The 19,749-nt window shown below is 57.2% G+C and overlaps 1 protein-coding gene across 4 annotated transcripts; it reads right to left on the bottom strand.

The window, feature by feature from the left end:
* Positions 1-8,567: 8,567 nt before the first annotated feature.
* Positions 8,568-18,466, bottom strand: GABRD (gamma-aminobutyric acid type A receptor subunit delta). 4 transcript variants are annotated; one of them, XM_041771898.1, is made up of 9 exons: positions 18,356-18,466; positions 13,357-13,469; positions 13,007-13,074; positions 12,690-12,910; positions 11,615-11,697; positions 10,988-11,125; positions 10,095-10,250; positions 9,638-9,864; positions 8,568-9,298 (listed from the first exon to the last, which is right to left on the bottom strand). In XM_041771898.1, exons 1-9 carry the CDS (start codon positions 18,421-18,423, stop codon positions 8,999-9,001), a joined length of 1,374 nt encoding a protein of 457 aa, XP_041627832.1. In that variant the 5' UTR covers positions 18,424-18,466; the 3' UTR covers positions 8,568-8,998. The 4 variants fall into 4 exon arrangements, with proteins under 4 accessions (XP_041627832.1, XP_041627833.1, XP_041627834.1 ...); XM_041771899.1 differs by having other exon boundaries at positions 9,638-9,861; XM_041771900.1 differs by having other exon boundaries at positions 12,690-12,880.
* Between the last annotated feature and the right edge of the window lie 1,283 nt (positions 18,467-19,749).

Raw genomic sequence — 19,749 nt, 5'->3', positions numbered from 1 at the left:
CTGGGACAGCAGGCCTGAGGCCTGTGCTCTGCCACCTTGAGGAGTAAGCCTGAGTCTCCTAGAACCGCCCTCCTGAGCCCAATGGCAGCTGAAAGGGTTTAGGAAATGTCCAAGGCACAGCCGGACTGCCAGGTTACACTCTTGCTGCAAATCCTATCTTGAATATCTAAACCCAAATACTGACAGTAGCCTTCTTTTTTCACTTCTTCTTCAACAAGGCTTATCACCCCCAAACCAGGCAGGTGGGGGCCTTGAGCTGACCCATAAAAAATAATAGCATTTACTGAGTGGCGTGAACTATAGGCTCTGCTCTAAGTGTTTTTTATTACCTATGTGACCAGTCAGTTCTCATAACTGTGAACCATCATGACCCCATTCTACAGAAGAGGACGTTGAGGTCCTGGGATGGTGAGTTCCTTGCCCGAGGTTAGGTAGACAGAAGTGCTAGCATGCCAGATGGTCTGGCTCCAGAGCCTGCGCTGCCAGCAGGAGCATCACAGGACTTCTCAAGAGGAAGTCCCACCCAGGAAGGCCCAAGAAAGGGATAAGCTCTTCTGTCACCCTGCCCAGACAGCTGCATCTCTTCTACTGAAAATCCCTGACTTCTTGGCCAGAGATGCTGTTGGTGCCCTGTGCCACATCCCTGGGCTCACCTCTGATTTCAGAGCAGCGGGGTAGGTGGTCCTCCAGCACATGGGCAGTGTCCTGTCTTGTCCCATCGCTGGCCTGCCCCAGGACCGTGTCTGACCTGCTCAGCCGAGGGCAGCCTGAAAGGGTGGGAAGTTAATGCCCCTGCGGGCAACAGTCAAGCCCTGGAGTATGGCAATCCATCCTTAGAAGGTGGTTCTACGTGGCTCCTCAGGGGGTCTCCGGGAGGTGCAGACAACACCCCTATCCATGTGAGCTGCCCCCAGTACCCAGCCAGCTCAGGAACACAGACCCCACGGCTTTTCCCTCCTTGCCATCTCTCTGCACTGGCTCACTGCTCCCTCCTGGACCCTTCTCAGGTGATACTGGGAACTGAAGTCATGGCCAACTCTGCCTTCAGGTACCGGGTGCAAGTGTGGGGTTAGGTCACCCACTAGTATGATGACAGAGTATGTATGTATGTAGGGTTAGGTCACCCACTATATGATGACAGAGTATGATGCCTGCCAGTGGGACGTGGGATGGTGACCAGCCTGCAGAGCCCTCGCTGTGGTGGGCTGCAGAACCAAGTATGGCATGCTGTGAAAGCCAAGAAGTTCTCCCCAGCATTTAAGGAAGCCTTGCTGCCTCCAGCCAGAGGGCAGGTGGTGCTGAAAATTAGGCCGCAGGTATAGTCATAAGGGTGAGAAATCCCAGGGAAGAATGGTGGGTGGCCTTGACGGGTTCCTGAGGGGAAGGTGTCCAGCCTGGGGCCTAGTTTGGGGTCATTGTGAGGTATTTTCTGCAACTCCAGACAAAAGAAGCTTCCTCTCCTGAAACAAATGGTACGTGAAATGGGAGGACAACTCCCAGGTGAATTTGCTCACCATCCCAGGGGGCCTTCCTTGACTCTTTCCGATGGGAGCTTGCAGAGACCCACCACAGGCCTCTTAAGCTCCACTGGACTTCCAGCCAGAAGGAAAGACAAGAAGACACAGGAAAGCTTGCGCCCAGCTGGTCCTGCTGTCTTTTGCCCTGTATGCCCCACTCAAAATTACCAAATGTGGTATTTGTAGCTTCTGCAAAATGATACTTGTGGTGTGAGTTCATGGTGGCTGCTGTAAGAATGACCACAGACTGTGGGACTAAAAGCCACAGAATTTTACTGTGTCCCAGGCTGGAGGCTCAAGTCTGAGATCAAGGTGCCAGCAGGCTGGGTCCTTCTGGAGGCCCCAGTGGCCATCTGTTCCTGGCCTCTCCCCCACTTCTGGTGCTGCTGACAACCCTTGATGCTCCCTGGCTGATAGACATGTAAGTCCAATCTCTGCCTCTGTCTTCACACAAACTTCTTTTCTGTGTCCCTCCGTGTGTCCTCCCATATAAGGATACCAGTGGGTGGATTTAGGACCCACCCCCTTCCAGCATGACCTCATCCTAACCTACATCTTCATTACATCTTCAGAGACCCTACTTCCAAAGAACATCACATTCACAGGTGCCGGGATGAGGACTTAACACATCTTTCAACCTATTATACTTGTTGTCTCCAGAATCTGCCCCTGCCTTCCCTCCTTGCATCCAGACCAGTAGCTGGGACCAGGCTTGGTCTGAGCAGGGATGTTGAGTACCTCATGGGAGGGAGTAGCTTCCTCCCAGAGGGATTGCAGCTCCTGGCTAGGCAGCTCCTGACTAGGTACTGGCAGGAACCTGAGGTCAAGCATGGGAGCAGCTCTGGAGACTGTTGGATGGGGGTGTGTGGAATCTGAGGCTGAGCAGGGGAGAGTGTACTGATACAGGGGCAGTCACCTACAACTAAGCATTAACATCTCCGCAGATGGAGCCAGCCCTAATACACTTGGGGTGGCTCTCAGAAGCTGGGCTGTGATGGTGGCCGATACACATGAGGCAGAAACACCAGAGTATCTTTGGAAGAGTGTGAGGAATGGGCCCAAGGCCAGGAGGGGGGCTATTGGGATGTGTTCATGGGAACCAGCAGCTTACTGGGTCCCCAAGGGGGCTTGGAAGACATGCCTTCCACTAACGTAACAGGAAAGGGTACCAGCATTGCCAAGAAGCTCAACCAGGGCTGATCCAAATGGCCAGTGTAACAGGTAGAATGCCACCATGAGAGCTGCAGCAGGAGGGGTGTGGCTGCGCGTGATCAGGGTCAAGGTGGGGCCGTGATGGTGATGGGAAGAGACTCTGGAGGGAAGCCAGGTGCCTGTGGGAATCTGTGGCGCTGGCTCAGAGACCCTGGCAGCCCCGGGTGGATGGATGAGCAACTAACTAGGGCATCGCCTGACTTGCATGAACAAGGATAATCAAGCACTGGGATGTCCAAGGCTGATGTCAACACTCCTTCCTGGAGGGGCCAGCATTCCAGTCCACACCCCTGTTGCTTAGAGAGGCTCCAGCACCTCACTGAAGGGCTCCACACTACCCCACACGCATATGTGACACACATTCTCCTGGAGTAACTCTACTCTGGACAAAGGATACCCATAATTTTGAAGGACTTTTTTTTTAATTTTTATTTATTTATGATAGTCACAGAGAGAGGAAGAGAGGCAGAGACACAGGCAGAGGGAGAAGCAGGCTCCATGCACCGGGAGCCCGACGTGGGACTCGATCCCGGGTCTCCAGGATCGCGCCCTGGGCCAAAGGCAGGCGCCAAACCGCTGCGCCACCCAGGGATCCCCTGAAGGACTTTTTTTTAAAGGTTTTATTCATTCATGAGAGACAGCGAGAGGGGCAGAGACTCTCAGAGGCAGAGGGAGAAGCAGGCTTCATGCAGAGAGCCTGATACGGGACTCAATCCCAGAACCGCGGGATCACACCCTGAGCAAAAGGCAGACACTCAACCGCTGAGCCACCCAGGCGTCCTGTTGAAGGACTTTTGATACAGGGTCTGGGTTGACAGTGGTACCAAGAGACCCAAGATGTCAAAACTGGCCCCCAGGTGGTACGAGGGCTTATGAATGTCGAGTGATGGATGGAGTCCTGGCCCATGTCCCCCTCAGAGTCGATCCAGTGGGCTTGTGGACACATCCTATGATCATTCCCTGGTTCCCACCTGCTTCATGGTGGATTTATTTGGCAGCTGCCAGAGTCCTCTCATGTTTCCCTATCCTGAGGGGTGAGTGCCCTGTGGTAGAGAAAGCCCAGTCACCGTGTGAAGCTGCCCTCATTCCCCAGCAGAGACAGTGACTTGGAAACACTTCTTCCAGGTTGAAGGACAGATGCGAACGCCAACCTCAAAGACACAGAGAATTCGGGAGTGGTGCCCCCTTCACATTCCCATTCAGGCCACTGGCACGGCCTCTGAACAAACCGGTTGGAGGGCAGTAAGCGGAACAGGGCGGCAACTCCAATGCCCTGGAGCCGGCAGGGGTGTCTGCCAAGGATAGCCTCTGTTTCTAGGTGTGCAGATTTCTCCAGTCACTGTGTTACACCCACTCTGCCTATGGACAGCTGAGTGTGCCCAGACCGCTGCCTGCCCTAGCGCTGGGTGAGCTCTCCCTTGCTGTTACAACATGGTACGCGGGGCCCTCACTCCCTGCACATCTGATGGACGTCTCATGGGTTCATTTACTGAGGATGTTCTGCTCATTGGACCTGCTGAAAAAAAAATGGAAGTAACCTGTGTGTCCTGGAAACACCTGCTGGCCAGAAGTCAGAGAAATCCTACAAGAATTCCAGGTTCTGCCACATTTTGGGATTTCAAGGCGTATGACAGTCTGGCTCATGCTGGAACATTCCCTTAAAGATAAAGGACTTATTGCACAGTACATGGTGCTTGGTGGGCTTCTTTGAATGGTGGAAGCTACAAATGCCACATTTCCTGTATTTTGAATGAGGCATAAAGAGAAAGGACAGCAGGGGCAGGTTGGGTGCAAGCTTTCCTGTCTTTCCTCCTGGCTAGAAGTCTAGTGGAGCTCAAGAGGCCTGTAGTGGGTCCCTGCAAGCCCCTGTCAGGAAGTGTCATGGAAGGGCCCCTGGATTCTGGAGCAAGGCCACAGCAGAGAACCATGTGCCCCATGAAAAGCAGCTCCCAAGATGAGACTGGGCCCTGGCACCAACCAGGACCATGGCACCTGGCCACAGGCCATGGCACGGTAACACACCCAGAGCTGCCTACCACGGGCATTGATAAGTGGGCACAGTCACTGTCTGGCAGACAGTAGAAATGCATTGCATGGCTTAGAATCAAGTGAGTCTCAAGAGTCAAAAAGTTATATAAAAAGTGGCCTAGGTGACCAGGTCAGCTATACCATGGAATCAGAGCCTCCCTTCAGTGCAAGTCTGTGGCCTCATGGGGGGCTGGGGTCCCTACAGTCATGTGACAGAGGGGAACCCACCTCCATCCTGGTTCATAGATATGCCAGCATGATACGTTGGATGGAGGTGACAATGGACCGTTGTGCCACTTGCCCCACTCAAGAATGTCCTTGAAGAACAGTGGTGAGTACAAATCCTCCAGAGGCCAGAAATCTGAGCAGGATGCTTGGTTTTCAGTTTTGCAGGATTCACCTCTGGGGGCTTCCACATCAGTGGCACAGAGTGGGCCACGGCAGCAACGCACGTCCAGTGAGGGCCAAGCGGCTACCAAAGCAAGCAGAGGTGCTGGTCAGGGACAGATAAGGGGCGGTAGGGAGAAGGATGCCTCTCAGTTAATGCCTCAGGAGCACCTGCAGCCATAGGGATCGACTGTGTCTTCTTGTGCTCATCGAGGTTGTCTTTGTTGGTGGCGCTGTGACAGCCACCACCTTGAAGCACCAGCTATGTTCTGAGCAGACGTGAGCACTGCAGGGATGACTGCCTACTGCCAGGACCCCTGCACTGCACCTGCCACAAGGAGCAGCCCTTCTAGCACTCTCCACAGTGTCGCCAGGCTGTCCTCTGCTTACAGGCAGGGTGGCCCTGGGGTGGCAGTGAGTGATAAATGCCCCAGCTCCTCATTCCTCAAGAATACCTCAGAGGTGCATTCCAATGTTGGGCAGGGGCTTCCCAGCAGGATTGGGACCCGAGTGCCCCAGGCCATAAAGCACCTTCCAGCGTTTTCTGCTTCCTGCATTCTTGCCTCCACATCACCCCCTATACTGCGTTAACCAGTGTCCCCCCAAATTCATGCCTACCCAGGCCTTATTTAGAAATAAGGTTAAGATGAGTCCTTTAAGGGCAGCCCGGGTGGCTCAGCAGTTTAGCGCCACCTTCGGCCCAGGGTGTGATCCTGGAGACCCGGGATCGAGTCCCACATCGGGCTCCCTGCATAGAGCCTGCTTCTCCCTCTGCCTATGTCTCTGCCTCTCTCTCTGTGTGTGTATCTTTCATGAATAAATAAATAAAGTCTTTAAAAAAAAAGATGAGTCCTTAAATCCAATGACAGCCACCTTTGTAAGAAGAGGATACACAGAACGGTGCCACGTGTCCACAGGCAGAGATTGGGTGCTGCATCTCTAGCCAAGGGACATGAGGATCCCTGGCAGCAGCAGGAGCTGGGACAGACCCCCGCCCCCCAACAGCATCCAGAGGGCAAACCTGCCCACGCCTTGATCTTGGACTTCTGGCCTCCAGACCAAGAGAACAGCTTTCTGTTGTTTCCAGCACCTGGTCTGTGGTCCTTTGCCATGGCAGCCCCAGGAAAGTCATCCCTCCTGAATAAATGCCCTGCTCCAAAGCCCTCGTCCCAGGCTTGGCTTTGGAGAGAACCCATATGATGCCCCCCAGGTGCTGGGGATGTGCCCCTGCCGTGGGCAGGAGAGCAAAATGGGGTCACCACCCCGGACCCTCCGGACTTGGGGAGGAGCTGTCCCAGCTCTCAGGGAAGCATTTCAGAGGCAGCATTGACAATGCACATTCCAGCGTCTGCCAGAGACAACACACAAGGAAGCCAGCAGCCCCCCAAAACTGTCCTGCTGCAATGAGACACATCCGGAGGCAGCCTCCCCTCCCCACCATCCCCTCCCCATCCTCCCGCCAGCCCAGATGCCTGTAATACGGGAACTGCTGGCACCCCCTTCCTGAGCTGGGCCTGCTCAGCTGCAAACCTCGATCCGCCCCGGCCTTCAATCTGCCCATCTCATCACCCCCGGAATAGAACTCAGCGTTTATAAAGCACCAGCCCTTCCCGTCCCTTTTTTCTGGCCCTGTAAATATGTGGGCAGAAATAGCAGCCTGCAGGCTGGAGCGAGTGATTGCTGGGTGCGGAACCAGGCGAAGGCTCCTGCCCGGGTGGGCCTCGACGCGTGGGTGCCCGAGGCGGGCACAAAGGCCGGCTTTAAATAGCTCCTTGTGGGTTATGTGCCGCAGAGAGAGGGCAGCCTGCAAGCCACAGGGAAGGTGAGGACAGGAAGGCATAGGGCCGGCAGGGGGGCAGGGGGGTGGTCCTGGCAGCTCAGCAGCTCCATGAACCTTGAACCAACCTGCACATCCCCTGAGGCCCACGGGTGCAGCTGACCCCACCCCGCCTTCCTCCATACAACATAAGGCTTGGGACAGCACCCTAGCTGCCTCCAGGGTTGAGGAGGACAGGCAGCCTTGAGCCCCGCCTGGTAGCTTCTGTGCACCATCTGGGGCTGGAACACCCTACCCCAGGGAGTCCTCTAGGGTCCAGGAGGAGGGAGCAGTGACTCTGCACAAGAAGGTACCGGGTGGCAAGGGATACAGGGGCCATTGCCCTGGGCATCACTGTCCTCATTATGGACTTGGCCGGGCTTGGCTGCCCCCAATACCCCCGTCTGTCCTGAGGTGGCCCGGATCTCCAGCTGACCCAGATCCAAGCCCTGCTGTTCATCAGCCACCTGCTCTCCACTCACCCCCAGGTCCACTCCATTTGTGGAGCTTCTGCTCACATTGAATTCTGAAGGTCTTGCTCCTTGGCCCATCCTACACCCTGGATGACTCTGCCAAGCTCTGCAACCCAGGCCTTTAGGGCAGGGAACGAAGGGGTAACCTTGTACCAGGAGAGGTCTTGAGGAGGCAAAGGGCCTTGGAGCTAGAGATGGAGGTAGGGCTGGAGGGGGAGAGGGAGGAGCTGGAGGAAGAGAGGGAGGAAGAGTGAAGTGGGAGCTGGAAATGCTAAGCTTGGGTTGTGGTTTGGGAAGATTGGCGGATGTTCTCCTTTGCCCCTGACAAGGCCAGGTCTTTGGGGAGCAATACCCTGCACCCCTTTGCTGGGGCACCTGGACCTCAGTAGTCACTCTGCCAGCATAGCCCTTTGGGAGTAAGTGTCCTCTAGCATCCTGTCCCCATGTCCTCCAAAGCTGCAGACCCCTGGATAGATTGTATGGCCAGAGGCAGATGGCAGGCCCCAGGGTTCACATAAAGTCACCATCCTTTCCCCCTTGAGGTGGCCTGAGGTGGGGACCATCAGGAAGGGCACCACGGGGCCAGCTGGGCAGTCACCTGGCTGCCACTCTGACCACAGTGTGGCATACCCATGGCTAGCCTCATCCACAGGCTTTCAGGGCTCTGCTGTGACCACTGCTCCTCTCACTGCCGGCTTTCGTCTCCTAAGTGTGATGACTTGCTCTGCTTTGGTGCCACCGAAAACCTGGACCCCCTGCTGCCTGTCAGATCTCCAGTGACCAATGACCCCTGTCACCCTGCTGCAACCTCGTCACCCTACGTCCATGGTGGCAGCAGGGGAGAAAGGGCTGAGTGGTGTTCATGGAGACTCAATGGCCTCCCTTCACCCATCACCATGTCTAAGGAGACAGCGTAGTGGCATCCTGGCCAAGGGACCAAGAGACCAAGGTGGGGTGTGACTCCTCCAGCCTCTCTAGGTCCCCGTACCTCTGCCCCTCCCACCGATGCCCAAGGACATGGGCACATCTAGCTCCAAGCCCCTCCGTCCAGAGCCCAGGGAGCCCACAGCTGGAGATGGTCTCTAGTCAGCGAGGGTACGGCCCCAGCCCAGCCACAGGCACAGGGAGCACAGCGAGCAGCCAAAGGCTTTGTTTTATTTCATGCTGGGACCAAAGGCCCATGGACGCCCTTCTCTACCATTTCACCAAGAAAGTAGCACCACCTACTCCCAGCCTCCCACGACCTGGTCCCAAACCCACAGACCAAATGCCTAGAATCAGGATTGTGAAGTCCACCAAGGGCCCTGAGCATGCCTAGCTCAGCCTCAGGTCAAGCTGGCTCTGCCAAGGAGGAGCTGGGCTGGAGGTCTGCAGGAGAGGTGCGTTGGGGGAGCCCCAGGCTGACTTCCAGGTGACAGTGGGGACAGAGCCTGGGGTATGCAGGGAGGTCAAGGCTTTCCTCTCGTTTTATGTGGCCTATTGTCATGTCCCCTTTGAAACAGCCAGAGTGGGCAAATTACCTGGTGGCTATGGGCTCCAGGACAGGCAGAGGCCCACCTCTGCCCTCACATGGTGTAGGCTGCCCAGTAGAGGACATTGACTGCCACAAAGGCCGCAGGGAACACCACACGGGCATAGATGTCGATGGTGTCTGCGTCGATGGGCTTGAAAAGTGTACGGAGGCCTCCTTGGCCCCCTGCACGGGCCCCCCGCTGTTTCTTGGCTTCTCCTGTCTCCACCTCCACACACCTATAGGAGCCCATGAGGTTCCCAGGCCTGCGGCACTGCCGACGGGACACTGCCAGCTCCTGGGTGACTCCCGCAGCGGACAAGGAGAACAGCACAATGGCATTCTTCACATCCATCTGCATAGCGAGGGTAGGGGTGGGGGGACAGGGCTGAGTCAAGGGCTGGCTGCCTCCCCCAGAACCCCCAACCTGGGTCAGCGGCTAAGTCCCTCTGTGGGTATCACTGTGACCAGCAGCAGGAAGGGCCAAAGAGTCCAGGCCTGCTGTCCTGTGCCAGGGGCTGCAGGTTACCTCCCCAGAGCAGTAGGTCCTGAATCGGTCCCAGGAAGAGTGACCCCAGCAACACTGCCCCTCTGTGCTGGGGGCGGAGGGAGTGGGGGCTGAGGGACAGTGGGAGGTGGTAGGGGAGGCCGTCCTTGTTTCTGAGCACCAGAGAACCAGGAGCCCCAGCCTCACCTCTGCTCTCTGCTCTGTGACCTTGACCTTGGCCTTGGCCTTGGCCTTTTGCTTCTTCCGGTAGTCAGCATTGAAGTGGGCGAAGGCATACTCCACCAACGCAGCAAACACAAAGACATAGCAGATCCAGAAGTACACATCCAGCGCCTTGATGGCTGAGGCCCGCGGTAGGGAGGAGCGGGCACTGACCATCAGCGTGGTCATGGTCAGCACTGTGGTAATGCCTGCTGGGAATGGGCAGTGACACTGCTGGGGACCCTGTCATCTCCCTGTATCCCTGCCCCCAGCCCAGGTGCAGGTCAGCTCCTCTAACAAGCCCCAGCCTGTCTGGCCACTGGCCCAGGACAGCTGGGAACAAGGAGGCAAGACCGGGCTTGTGGCAAGCAGGGTTGGAGTCCTATTTTTGGGCTCCAATCCTTCCACCAGCTCCCTCTGAGGAAAGATCAGGGCCCTGTACCTAGAGATACCCTGGCAGGCACTGCTGCCTGACTGATCCAGAAGGAGACCCAAGACATGGCGACCAGGAGGATGGAGGGCATGTAGGACTGGATGATGTAGACGCCCCGGTTCCTCCGGAGGTGGAAGTGCAGGCTGAGCCGAGGAAACTGACCCGCTGCGGGGAAACGCTCCTGGTTGGGACCTCACCCCCCACACCCCCACACCCCTCACCCCCACACACAGCGGCTCTCGAACGGAGAGGAGGGCATGGCAGGGCACTGGGGAGCCACTGTAAGCCTCAGACCCTTTCTTCCCCACCTTCCCCACAAAGCCCAATGGGTCAGGGTGCTCCTCTGCTCCTCTGCTCCTCTGTCTTGTCGGGGAGAGGCTGGCTCCCTGCAGGGTCACCCAGAGGACAGAGGGAGACAGGTCCAGTGCTGCCCTGACCCAGGGGACTCAGCCAGCAGTGTGGCCAGCTCTCCTGTCCTGGCCCTCCTCCATGCACAGCCAAGGTACAGCAAAGAGCCAGCCAGGCTAGTGGGCACCAATGACCAGGTGGTAGGTGCTGGGAAGGGGCAGGAGAGGCCAGGAGACAAGGCAGCCTCAGGAGGTGTGGCCCTGACCCCCACACCCCTCATACTCCCCAGACCCCATGCCCCAGGCACGGCTAGCCTCCAGGAAGCAGCAAAGGACAGAAGAATAAAGCAGAGAGAGCCTGAGCCACATCCACACTGTGGTGTCCTGAGTCCCTTAGTTGGGCGCAGCCCATGGCCATCAGTGGTTTTCCAGCCACATCCTCAGGGTAATGGAGGAGCCAACTACCAACTTAGTTAAAAGTGCCAAAAAACCACAAGCCAGGTTTACAGGAAGAGGCCACGAGAGGCCACGAGAAGCCACAAGAAGCCACGTTACCAGATTTGAAGTTCATCAGCTCTGTGGCAAAGTGGTAGCTGGTGATGGTGAACTGAGCCAACTGCAGCTTGTTCAAGCCGTGGATCTGCTCCTGGTTCTCAGACCAGTAGTAAACGATGTCCTCCGAGGAGTAACCATCTGCAGGAGAGCCCCAGGTGGGCAGTAGAGCCCGGTGTCCCCCAGCCCCCAGGAGCCCTCAGCAGGAGCACCCCACCCATGGTGGAGACGGGGGACAGCACATGAAGACACAGCCAAGGACACAAAGGGAAGACCTTGGGCAGGTGGCCGGGGCCAGAAGAGCTGGCCAAAGGGTAGGTGAGCCACAGGGGCTGTCACACTGGGTCAGTGACACACACACACACCTTGTCTGGGCTCCGCACCTGTCCATCCCGGGCAAGGCACTGACCCTTGGGAAGAGGGCCAGGCCGGTCAGGCCTTCCAGCAACCTCTCTTCCTTCTCCTCAGCCCAGGCCTCTGATGCCATAGGGCCCGTCCCTGATGCCTTCCTGTGCCTGAGCTGGGCCAGCTGTGAGTCCCCTCTCCTCTCACAGCAAAGTCACTGGAGACGCCTGCACGGCCTGGCCCGAGTGCAACCCCACCCTGTCCCGGCCCCAGAAGGGCACTCACAGCTTTCCAGGTGCAGCATACACTCCTGCTCGTCCATAGGGTATTTGGCCAGGTCCATGTCACAGGCCACCGTGGAGGTGATTCTGCCCAGACAACATGCTGGTGAGGCCTCCAGGAGCGAGGCCAGTGCCCGAAATCCTCTGGTTGTCTTGCCCCCCACCCAGAGGGGCCACCTCCAGCGAGCATAGCCAAGCAGCCTCTTGGGCTTCACTGGCCTCTGGGTGAGGGCTGAAAACTGTGGTCCGTGTACAGATATTTGTGGGTCTTTCTTCAGGAATCACCACTGGCTTCATTCACTTTCTTCGCTGTGCTACATGGGGAGCTTAGAAGGCAGGTCCAGCCTGAGCACCTGACCTCTGGGCAGTCCCACTGCCTGGGCAGTGTACAAAAAGGTCCGGGTTGCCAAATATTCTGATTTTCCAGAAGAATTTAGATTCTTACATAAATCTCCTGGTTTTTAAAATGTTGGCAGCTAATGCTGTTTTTAAAAGGCATATGTCAGAAAGCACGTGTTCAAACAAATTCACACACATGTATGTTCACAGCAGCACAACTCACGATGGCCAACATGTGGAAGCAGCCCCGAGCTCATGAATGGGTGAGGGGTGCTAGGCCACCAAACCCTGATAAACGTCACAACGGGGTAACCCTCAGAAACACTGCGCTCCAGAAGAAAGGCAGACACCAAAGGGCACATTGCGTGTGATTCACTCGACATGAAATGTGCAGAATAGGCAGAAAGTGGGGTTCGGGGGAGTGAGTGCTCATGGGCATGGGGCCTCCCTTTTGGGGAATGAGACGTTCTGGAATCAGATAGATGTGATGTTTGCACAACACTGCAAATGTACTAAATGCCACTGAATCATTCACGTTGAAATGGTGAATTTTATGTTATATGAATTTCATCCCCACATAAAAAACAGAAAGGCACCGTGTTGGCCAAAACGCTGCACCTGCGGGCTTCCCACGGCCACCTCTGCAGCTGCTGTGTTTTGTGCGGAGCTGGTTGCCTAAGGCTACAGACAACGTGCACAGCTCCCAGCAGGCAGCTTGGGGGGGCGGGTCCCAGGCTCACCGGATGCTGTACAGGATCACCCCGTCAGGCTGCAGCCGGATAAGCTTGTTCTCCACGGTCACATCGTGGAACCAGGCAGACTTGGCATTCACAATGAAGGTGTCCGGGAGCCAGAGCTTGTCCACGAAGCGGCTGTCCAGGCCCAGAGTCTCGTTGGTGTGGTTGTAGGCCAACCTGCTGTCCCGCCAGCTCTGGTGCAGAAACACCGTCATGGTGTACTCCTGCAGAGGGTGGCAGCCAGGGCCACTGGCCATCAGCCCTGCTCCTCTCCTGGGGGCCAATGGCCAGGGGTAGGGCAGAGCCTGGCCAGCACCTACCATGTTCACTTCCGAGATGTGGTCGATGCTGGCCACCTCGATGGCCAGGGCTACATTCACAGGGGGCCCTGTAAGGAAGATGCTGAGGCCAGGCTCTCCACCCTGCACAAGCCCAGGTAGGCAGGACAGGGCTTAGCCAGGGCTTTGCAGGGAGGACCATGCTGGTGAAAGTCTGCAACAACATCCTGAGGAGATTCGTCTTCCTGGCTGTCTCCCTGGAGGGGAGCTAGCTGTGGCTAGCCCTTGGCTGACATGGCCCTTGGGAACCATAGCTACACCCCTCGGAGGAGCCAGCCCAGAGCTGAGTGCAGGAGTCCCCCCAAACCCCCAATCCCCTTGGCTGCCCTCACCTCCAATGCCAGGCCGGAAGTTGCGAGCATAGCCGTCCATCAAGCCATCCAGGTTGGGGAGCCAGGATATCTCCAGGTTAGAGCCAACATAGTCTCCAATGTCATTCATTGCTCTAAAAACACAGAGCCCGTTGGTCACAGGCAGGGCACAGGCATCCCTATGGAGCCTAGGTCCCCTCCCAGGCACCAAAGCCAGGGTGGCCAGGAAGACCACTGTGAGAGCCCCCCTAGGCTGGACCAGGCCAGTCCCAGGAACTCCTGCCAGACACAGGGAACTCCAGGGAGGAGCAGGGCCCAGGGCTCATCCACCTCACCCACCAGCCTCTCTGCTTGGCTACCTCCTGCCGACCCGGCCTTAAGCGAGCCTGCTGGGTCAGCCAGAGTCCCCAACCTCCCTCCATAATGGGCCCAAGGACAGTGGGCAGTCCCAGAGCCCCCATCCCTGAGGACTCTCGATGAATAGCCTTCGAGGATCCTGACAAGGGCACACAGCCTGCCTCTCAGCCTCTGAGGGCAAAGTGTCATGTAGGAGGTGACTTGAGAAAAGAGCTGTGTGACCAGGAAGCTTCGGGCTGGTGGAGGGGGATGGGTGAGACCCCAAACCTGATAAGGGCCCATGAGGACCCTATAGCCAACCTCTTGCTCTCTGTCCCTTTCCAGGCAGGCCCAGGCCTGGCCCCAGAGTGGCCATGTGCCTCTGAGGCTTAGCCTGAGCCCAGAGCGCTGGGGCCCATGCCAATGATTGAAGCTAGTCCCACTGACAGCTTGTGCTGGGCCGCAGGGCTGTCCCACCTGTGGCCTCTTATGGCCTGTACACACCAGACGGCCTAAGGCCCCCTGCCACTCCACCTACCCACCCCTCCTGTGTTTATCTGTCCTAGGGTGAACCGTGTTGCCCAACACTCATGTCCACCCAGAACCTCAGAACAGGACCTTATTTGGAAATTGAGCTATGATTAGTTAAGATATCATGCTTGATTGGAGTGGCCCTAAATCCAATGGGTGGTGTCCTTATAAGAAGAGAAAGCAGACACAGAGGGAGGTCATACAGACACACAATGGAAGCAGAGATTTAGATAAATGTAGCTACAAGCCAAGGGATGCCAAGGACCCAGGCTGCACCAGGAACTGCAGAGAAATCACAAAATGGATTCTCCCTCGGAACCCTCCAGAAAGAGTCAGTCCTGCCCTCACACTTGATCTCGGGTTTCTGGCCTCCAGAGCTGGGAAAGAATAAATGTCTCTGGTCTTAAGCTCCCTAGCGTGTGGTCACTTGTTACAGCAGCAGCAGGCAACACACCCTGCCTCCTGGCCCAAGGGCAAGGCCCACCCACAGCCGGGCAGGAGGTGAGGAGGGCACTGAGTAACAGCGCTATTGTGTTGCTCTGTAATAACATCGTACTCTCAAGTGGGTTCTAGAACTCCAGGAGGGCTTGACTGGGTCAGAGAAGCACCAGCAGCTTGGCACCCAGCCCCCTCCTCTGATTCATATACCGGCGCTTTGAAGAATGTCAACTTTGAACCAAGAGCTCCTTAGCTGTGGAAACTCACTAGCCCCTCACTGATCCCAAAGGACCACCTTGGTCCCTCCAGGCAATGGCCTGGTCCAGAGAGGGTAGAGCAGATGATTTGGTAACAAAGTGCAAGAAGGAAGTGAATGAACTCCTGGCCCCAAGGAAAACACAATTAAAAATACAAATGGAGGTCACCCTGAAGATCAGATGCAAAGGGATTCCAATTAGATTTTATTTTTGGACTGGCCCAGCTGCCATCTTGCTGCAGCGGCTCGCCTGCCAGGAGACACCGTCCTTCCCTGGCCTTGGATGGAGCCACAGGCAGGCATACCTTTCCTCTGCTGGGACCCCTGCCCACTCGCGGCCTGAAGGAAGAGTATGGATAAGCCTCCAGCCACAGCACCCGCCCTCAAGTGGGAGGATGCCAGTGCATTTCCTAGCCTTCATCATCCCAAAGGGGGTGTGAAGGGAACAGGCCCCCAGCCCCACGTCACTTCTCACCTAGCACAGGGGCTGCTCGTTTTTCCATCTGTGAAGCTAGAACTACATGCTAGGTGGGGTTGTGGAGGGCCTCGCTTTCCTCCCACAGCTCAGGCAGCAGCTATAGGGGTTGACAGGGTCCACATTCCATGTAGGGGAACTCAGCACAGTGTTGGCTTCTAGGGACTCTGACCAGCACCTTGGGAGACAGGTTCTGCTTCATCTGATGGCCTTGGAACCCAATGATAGCCTCGGGTGGGAGCTCCCTTGATGTAGACAGAGAAGCTCAGAGACATACACCCAGACTCCTGGGATAAAGCAGGCACCGTGAAAACACTGGCGGCTTGCTCCTAGGTGCTGGGCACCATTAGGCCTCCCTCCCTCTACTGACCCATTGAGAAACAAGCCCACTCCTGTTGCTTGTCTGTACCCCTGGGGACAGGAAGGAAAGGTGGGTGTAACTGAGCAAAGCAGTGGGAGCTTCTCTCCAAAGATCCTTCCACCGTGCACACAAGCCCACAATCCCTCACAGCTCTGCTTTCAGAGCAGCACCAGCTGCATTGGCACCTCAGTTACCAAGGCAAAGAGGAACACCGCAACGGGTGCACGGTGAGCTGACAAGGCAGGAGATACAGGCATTGCTTCTCCAGGGAGATGGAGGTGCCAGCAACCCAGAGGGGCCACCCATGGGGGTGTGCAGCTGGCAAGCTCAGGCACCTGCTGCATGGGTGGATCGTCAGGCTCAGGGAAGACACAGGTTTGAGCCAACCCACAAATGCTGCACAGCACTTTCCTCCTTCTCCCACCAAGACTTCCCTATGAGGAAGCCCAGGATCTGACCTGAGAGCAGGCACCTCCTGTCCTCTCATACCACTCCAGGAAGAAAGGGAGGGCACTGTCCCCCTGGCTTCTGGACTGGAGGGACACAGAAGCTGGTGGGAGGGAGGCCCCAGACTGACAGCACTGCACTTGTCTGAAGGTCACCCACCAAGGCCCACAAAGCCCAGGGGCTCTCCTCTTGGCCATGGCCACAGTCTCCCTGCCTTCCTGCACAGGCAGACTGGCACATTCATTACCTGAAACCCCAAACCATATGTGGGTCAGAGTTCAGAATGTTTCAGTTTTTAGAAAGGCAATATAGGGGCACATGGGTGGCTCACATCATGATCTCAGGGTCCTGGGATCAAGTCCCACGTTGGGCTCCCTGATCAGTGGAGTTTGCCTCCCCCTCTCCCTCTGCCTTTCCCCCTGTCTGTCTCTCTCTGCCTTGCTCTCTTTTTTTCTCTCTCTTTTTTTAAAGACTTTATTTATTTATTCATGAAAGACACAGAGAGAGAGGCAGAGACATAGGCAGAGGGAGAAACAGGCTTCCTGCAGGGAGCCCGATGCAGGACTCCATTCCAGGACCCCGGGATCGACCACTGAGCCACCCAGGCATCCTGAATAAATAAAATCTTAAAAAAAAAAAAAAGGCAATACAATGCACATATGGACTTGGGGTGCAGGGTCAGGGGGTGGTCTGGAGAATTCTCCAGCAGGAAAGTACAAGCAAGCCCCAAAAGTAGAATGAATGAGCCTCATGTAAGAGTAGAACAGGCTTTACCACCAAATGAGTTTTGGTGTCAAACTTGGGCTAAGACTTTGAGGTTTGGAGCAGCTTGGACTTCAGAATCACAGCTCCATGGCTGTACTGGGCCAACAGCCCATCCTAGGCCTCTAGCACATACATCCATGGCCACGCCTTGATGCTCTGCCCTTCCTGTTACCTTGAAGTAGGAAGAGGGAAGAGGGTGATGGAGCTTGATAAAAGAACAAAGCCCTCCCAAGGACAGAATGTCGCATCAACATTGCCCATGATCTTGGGCACAATGGCCACCCTATGGCCAGACCCAGAGCTTCCTGGTTCTTCCCCCATGCCACCAACAAGGAGATTTTGCCCACATCTTCCTCCACCTCCCCATTATGTGCTGCCTGAGTGCCTATAGCCCAAACACAGGCTGATGTTCAACCTTCCCCAGTCCCTAAGGTCTTTGACAGTGGCTGATTGCCCAAAATCTGGAATGCTTGGGGGTGGGGGTCGGGGCTGTCCTTGCTCTGGTTTTCTGCTGCCCTTGCACCAAGATGATCTTCAGAAAGGCCCCTCACAACTCCCACGGAACGTGGCCAGGATACGTGCACGGGATGCCAGACTACCTGGAGCCCCTTCCAAGTCCCCAGAAAAGAGAAAAGCCAGGAAAAGGGAGGAAGCCAAACCCCGGGGGGACCCTGCTTCTTAACCTTGTCCTTCCTCCCCTCCCCCAACAGTTAGAAATCCTGACTTGTCCTCGTCCCCCACCCCCTCATCCTCTCTTCTCCCTCCCCGCTCCCCAGCAGAGGCAGTCGGCTCCTTCCCACTTGCATACTCTGGAGTTCAGTGGATTCCATTTGAAACGGCCCCTGAAAGGAGACTCCACAGTGTCCTGGGCCCGAACTTTCTGACGACCGCACACAGCCTTCTCTTGTCCACCCCAGCCCTGCTAGCTGCGGCGGAAGCTTGTCTGGGTAGCTCTGCTCTCATGGGGAAGGGAACAGCCTCCTCCCCCGTGTCCACGGGATCGCTCCTTTCTTCCTGCCTGCAGCTCGTGCCCAGCTGAGCGCTCAGCCCGCGCCTGGAAGGGCACACGCCAGCCAGGGGCCGGCCAGGGGCCGCTGGGGCCGAGGACCCCCGCGAGCCCGCGCGCGGGGGAGAACCGAGAGCGGCTCCCACGCGTTGGTCCAGCCCCGCGGCGCCAGTTCAGCACTGGGACGGCGGACAGCAGCCGGGCGGCCTCGGCCCCAAGGGCAGCGGAGCCGTGAGTCCTGGGAGGAGCGCCCGCGGGGGGCCCGGGGGAGCAGTGGGCACGAGTGGAGGGGGGTGAAGACGCCAGTCGACGGGGGAGCTGGAGACGGGGGCGGAGGTAGATACGAGGTGGGGGCGGGGTAGGAGACCGAGGGTGCTCCTCACCGAGGGCGACCCCGGAGCTTACCTGGTGCCGCGGGGCTGCTGCGCGCAGAGCAGGAGGAGCAGGGGCAGCGGCCAGGCCAGCGCGTCCATGGCCTCGGCACTCTGCGCTGGGCCGGGGGCGGCGCCGGGGTCCGGCCGGTCGCCGGCGCTCGAGAAGTTGCTTCTCCCGCGGCCGTGGCGGCGGCACAGGCGGGGCGGGAGCGGGAGGGCGCGCGGCGCGGGCGCGAGGGCGGACAGAGCGCGGAACCCGGAGCCCGCCCCGCCCCGCCCCGAGCCGGGCCGCCCCCCAAGCCGCCCCGCCCGTCCCCCCCCCCCCACCTGCCGCCGGGCCCGCCCCCGGGGTCCCGCACTTCCCACCGCATCACCATCACTGCAGCCAGGGACGCGACCCCGGCCCCAGACCCACCCTGACGCCGCCTCCCGCTGCCCGGCCAGGCGCCTGCAGACCAACCGGCTCCGCGAAGCTGGTCCCAGGGCTGTTTGCGGGGGGAGGGGGGAGGCCACGGTCCCGGGGGCCTGGTTCAGGTAAGTGAGGAGCGGGACGCGGCCAAGGGGGCTGGCGTTCCTGTAGCCTTCACCCGCTACTGGCAGCTCCTTCCAAACCCCTCGCACTCGCGGCAGAGCAGAGCCAGAGCCTAAGCCATCACCTGGCAGAGCAGCTCTGCCCAGCTGAATGGCCTGACTGGAGAGAAGAGGAGGGGGTCCATGAGGCTGTTCCACTGGCCTCGGGCCTGGTCACTGGTCCCCGGTACAGGGACTTCTGTCTGGCCTGATCTGGCTCTGTCACACCTGTCCACATCCCCTTGAAGGGCACTGCAGATGGCTGCGCTGTAACAGGGGTGACATCCACCCTCCAACACCCACAAAGAGCTGAGAAATTCAAGGCCTTGAGCGTTTTCTTTTTTAATTCTTTTCAACATAAAGTTTTATGCAGTTTCCCTCAAAAAACTTTATCATTGTTTGGTCTCATTTATTCAAGTCCACTTCTGGACTTGGTATCAGCTGACAATAGAAAGTGAATTCTCATGAAAACACCTAAAAATGGGTAAACGTGTCCTGGAGTGGGTTAAGCCTCCTTGTAAGACCATAGGCATTGGCCAGAGCAGGTGCTGGTAGAAAGCACTTTGCTGCTGGGAATTTCCAGCCCAATCTTGAATGCCCAAGATCCAAGGATGAGGCTGGTTCCCAACTTTCTCAGTGCAAGTGCATCCTTTGGAGGATCCTCCCAACCCCCTTTGGGTATGGAAGCACTGATCTCAGCATGTACCCACCTGTGTGTATGTGCTCCTGTGCTCAGGGCCTTGGGACCTCTTGCCTGTGTGTAGTCCTTCTGTACATGTTTGCTGGGAGAGGAAGGAGTTAATCCTTCAGAAAGTGCCCAGAGCAAGGCCTGACACAGAGTAAGAGCTGCAAGTG

The sequence above is a fragment of the Vulpes lagopus genome, chromosome 10 (assembly GCF_018345385.1).
Source record: "Vulpes lagopus strain Blue_001 chromosome 10, ASM1834538v1, whole genome shotgun sequence".
Lineage (NCBI taxonomy): Eukaryota > Metazoa > Chordata > Mammalia > Carnivora > Canidae > Vulpes > Vulpes lagopus.
This window is presented reverse-complemented; position numbering and strand designations above follow the sequence as displayed.

Bases quoted from the DNA above. Each gene is read 5' to 3' on its own strand.
- GABRD (XM_041771898.1), bottom strand. From the start codon at position 18,423: ATGGACGCGCTGGCCTGGCCGCTGCCCCTGCTCCTCCTGCTCTGCGCG. The intron at 13,470-18,355 runs GTAAGCTCCGGG...CTGTGTTTTTAG, and splicing joins CAGCAGCCCCGCGGCACCAG to AGCAATGAATGACATTGGAG. The intron at 13,075-13,356 runs GTGAGGGCAGCC...TCTTCCTTACAG, and splicing joins CTTCCGGCCTGGCATTGGAG to GGCCCCCTGTGAATGTAGCC.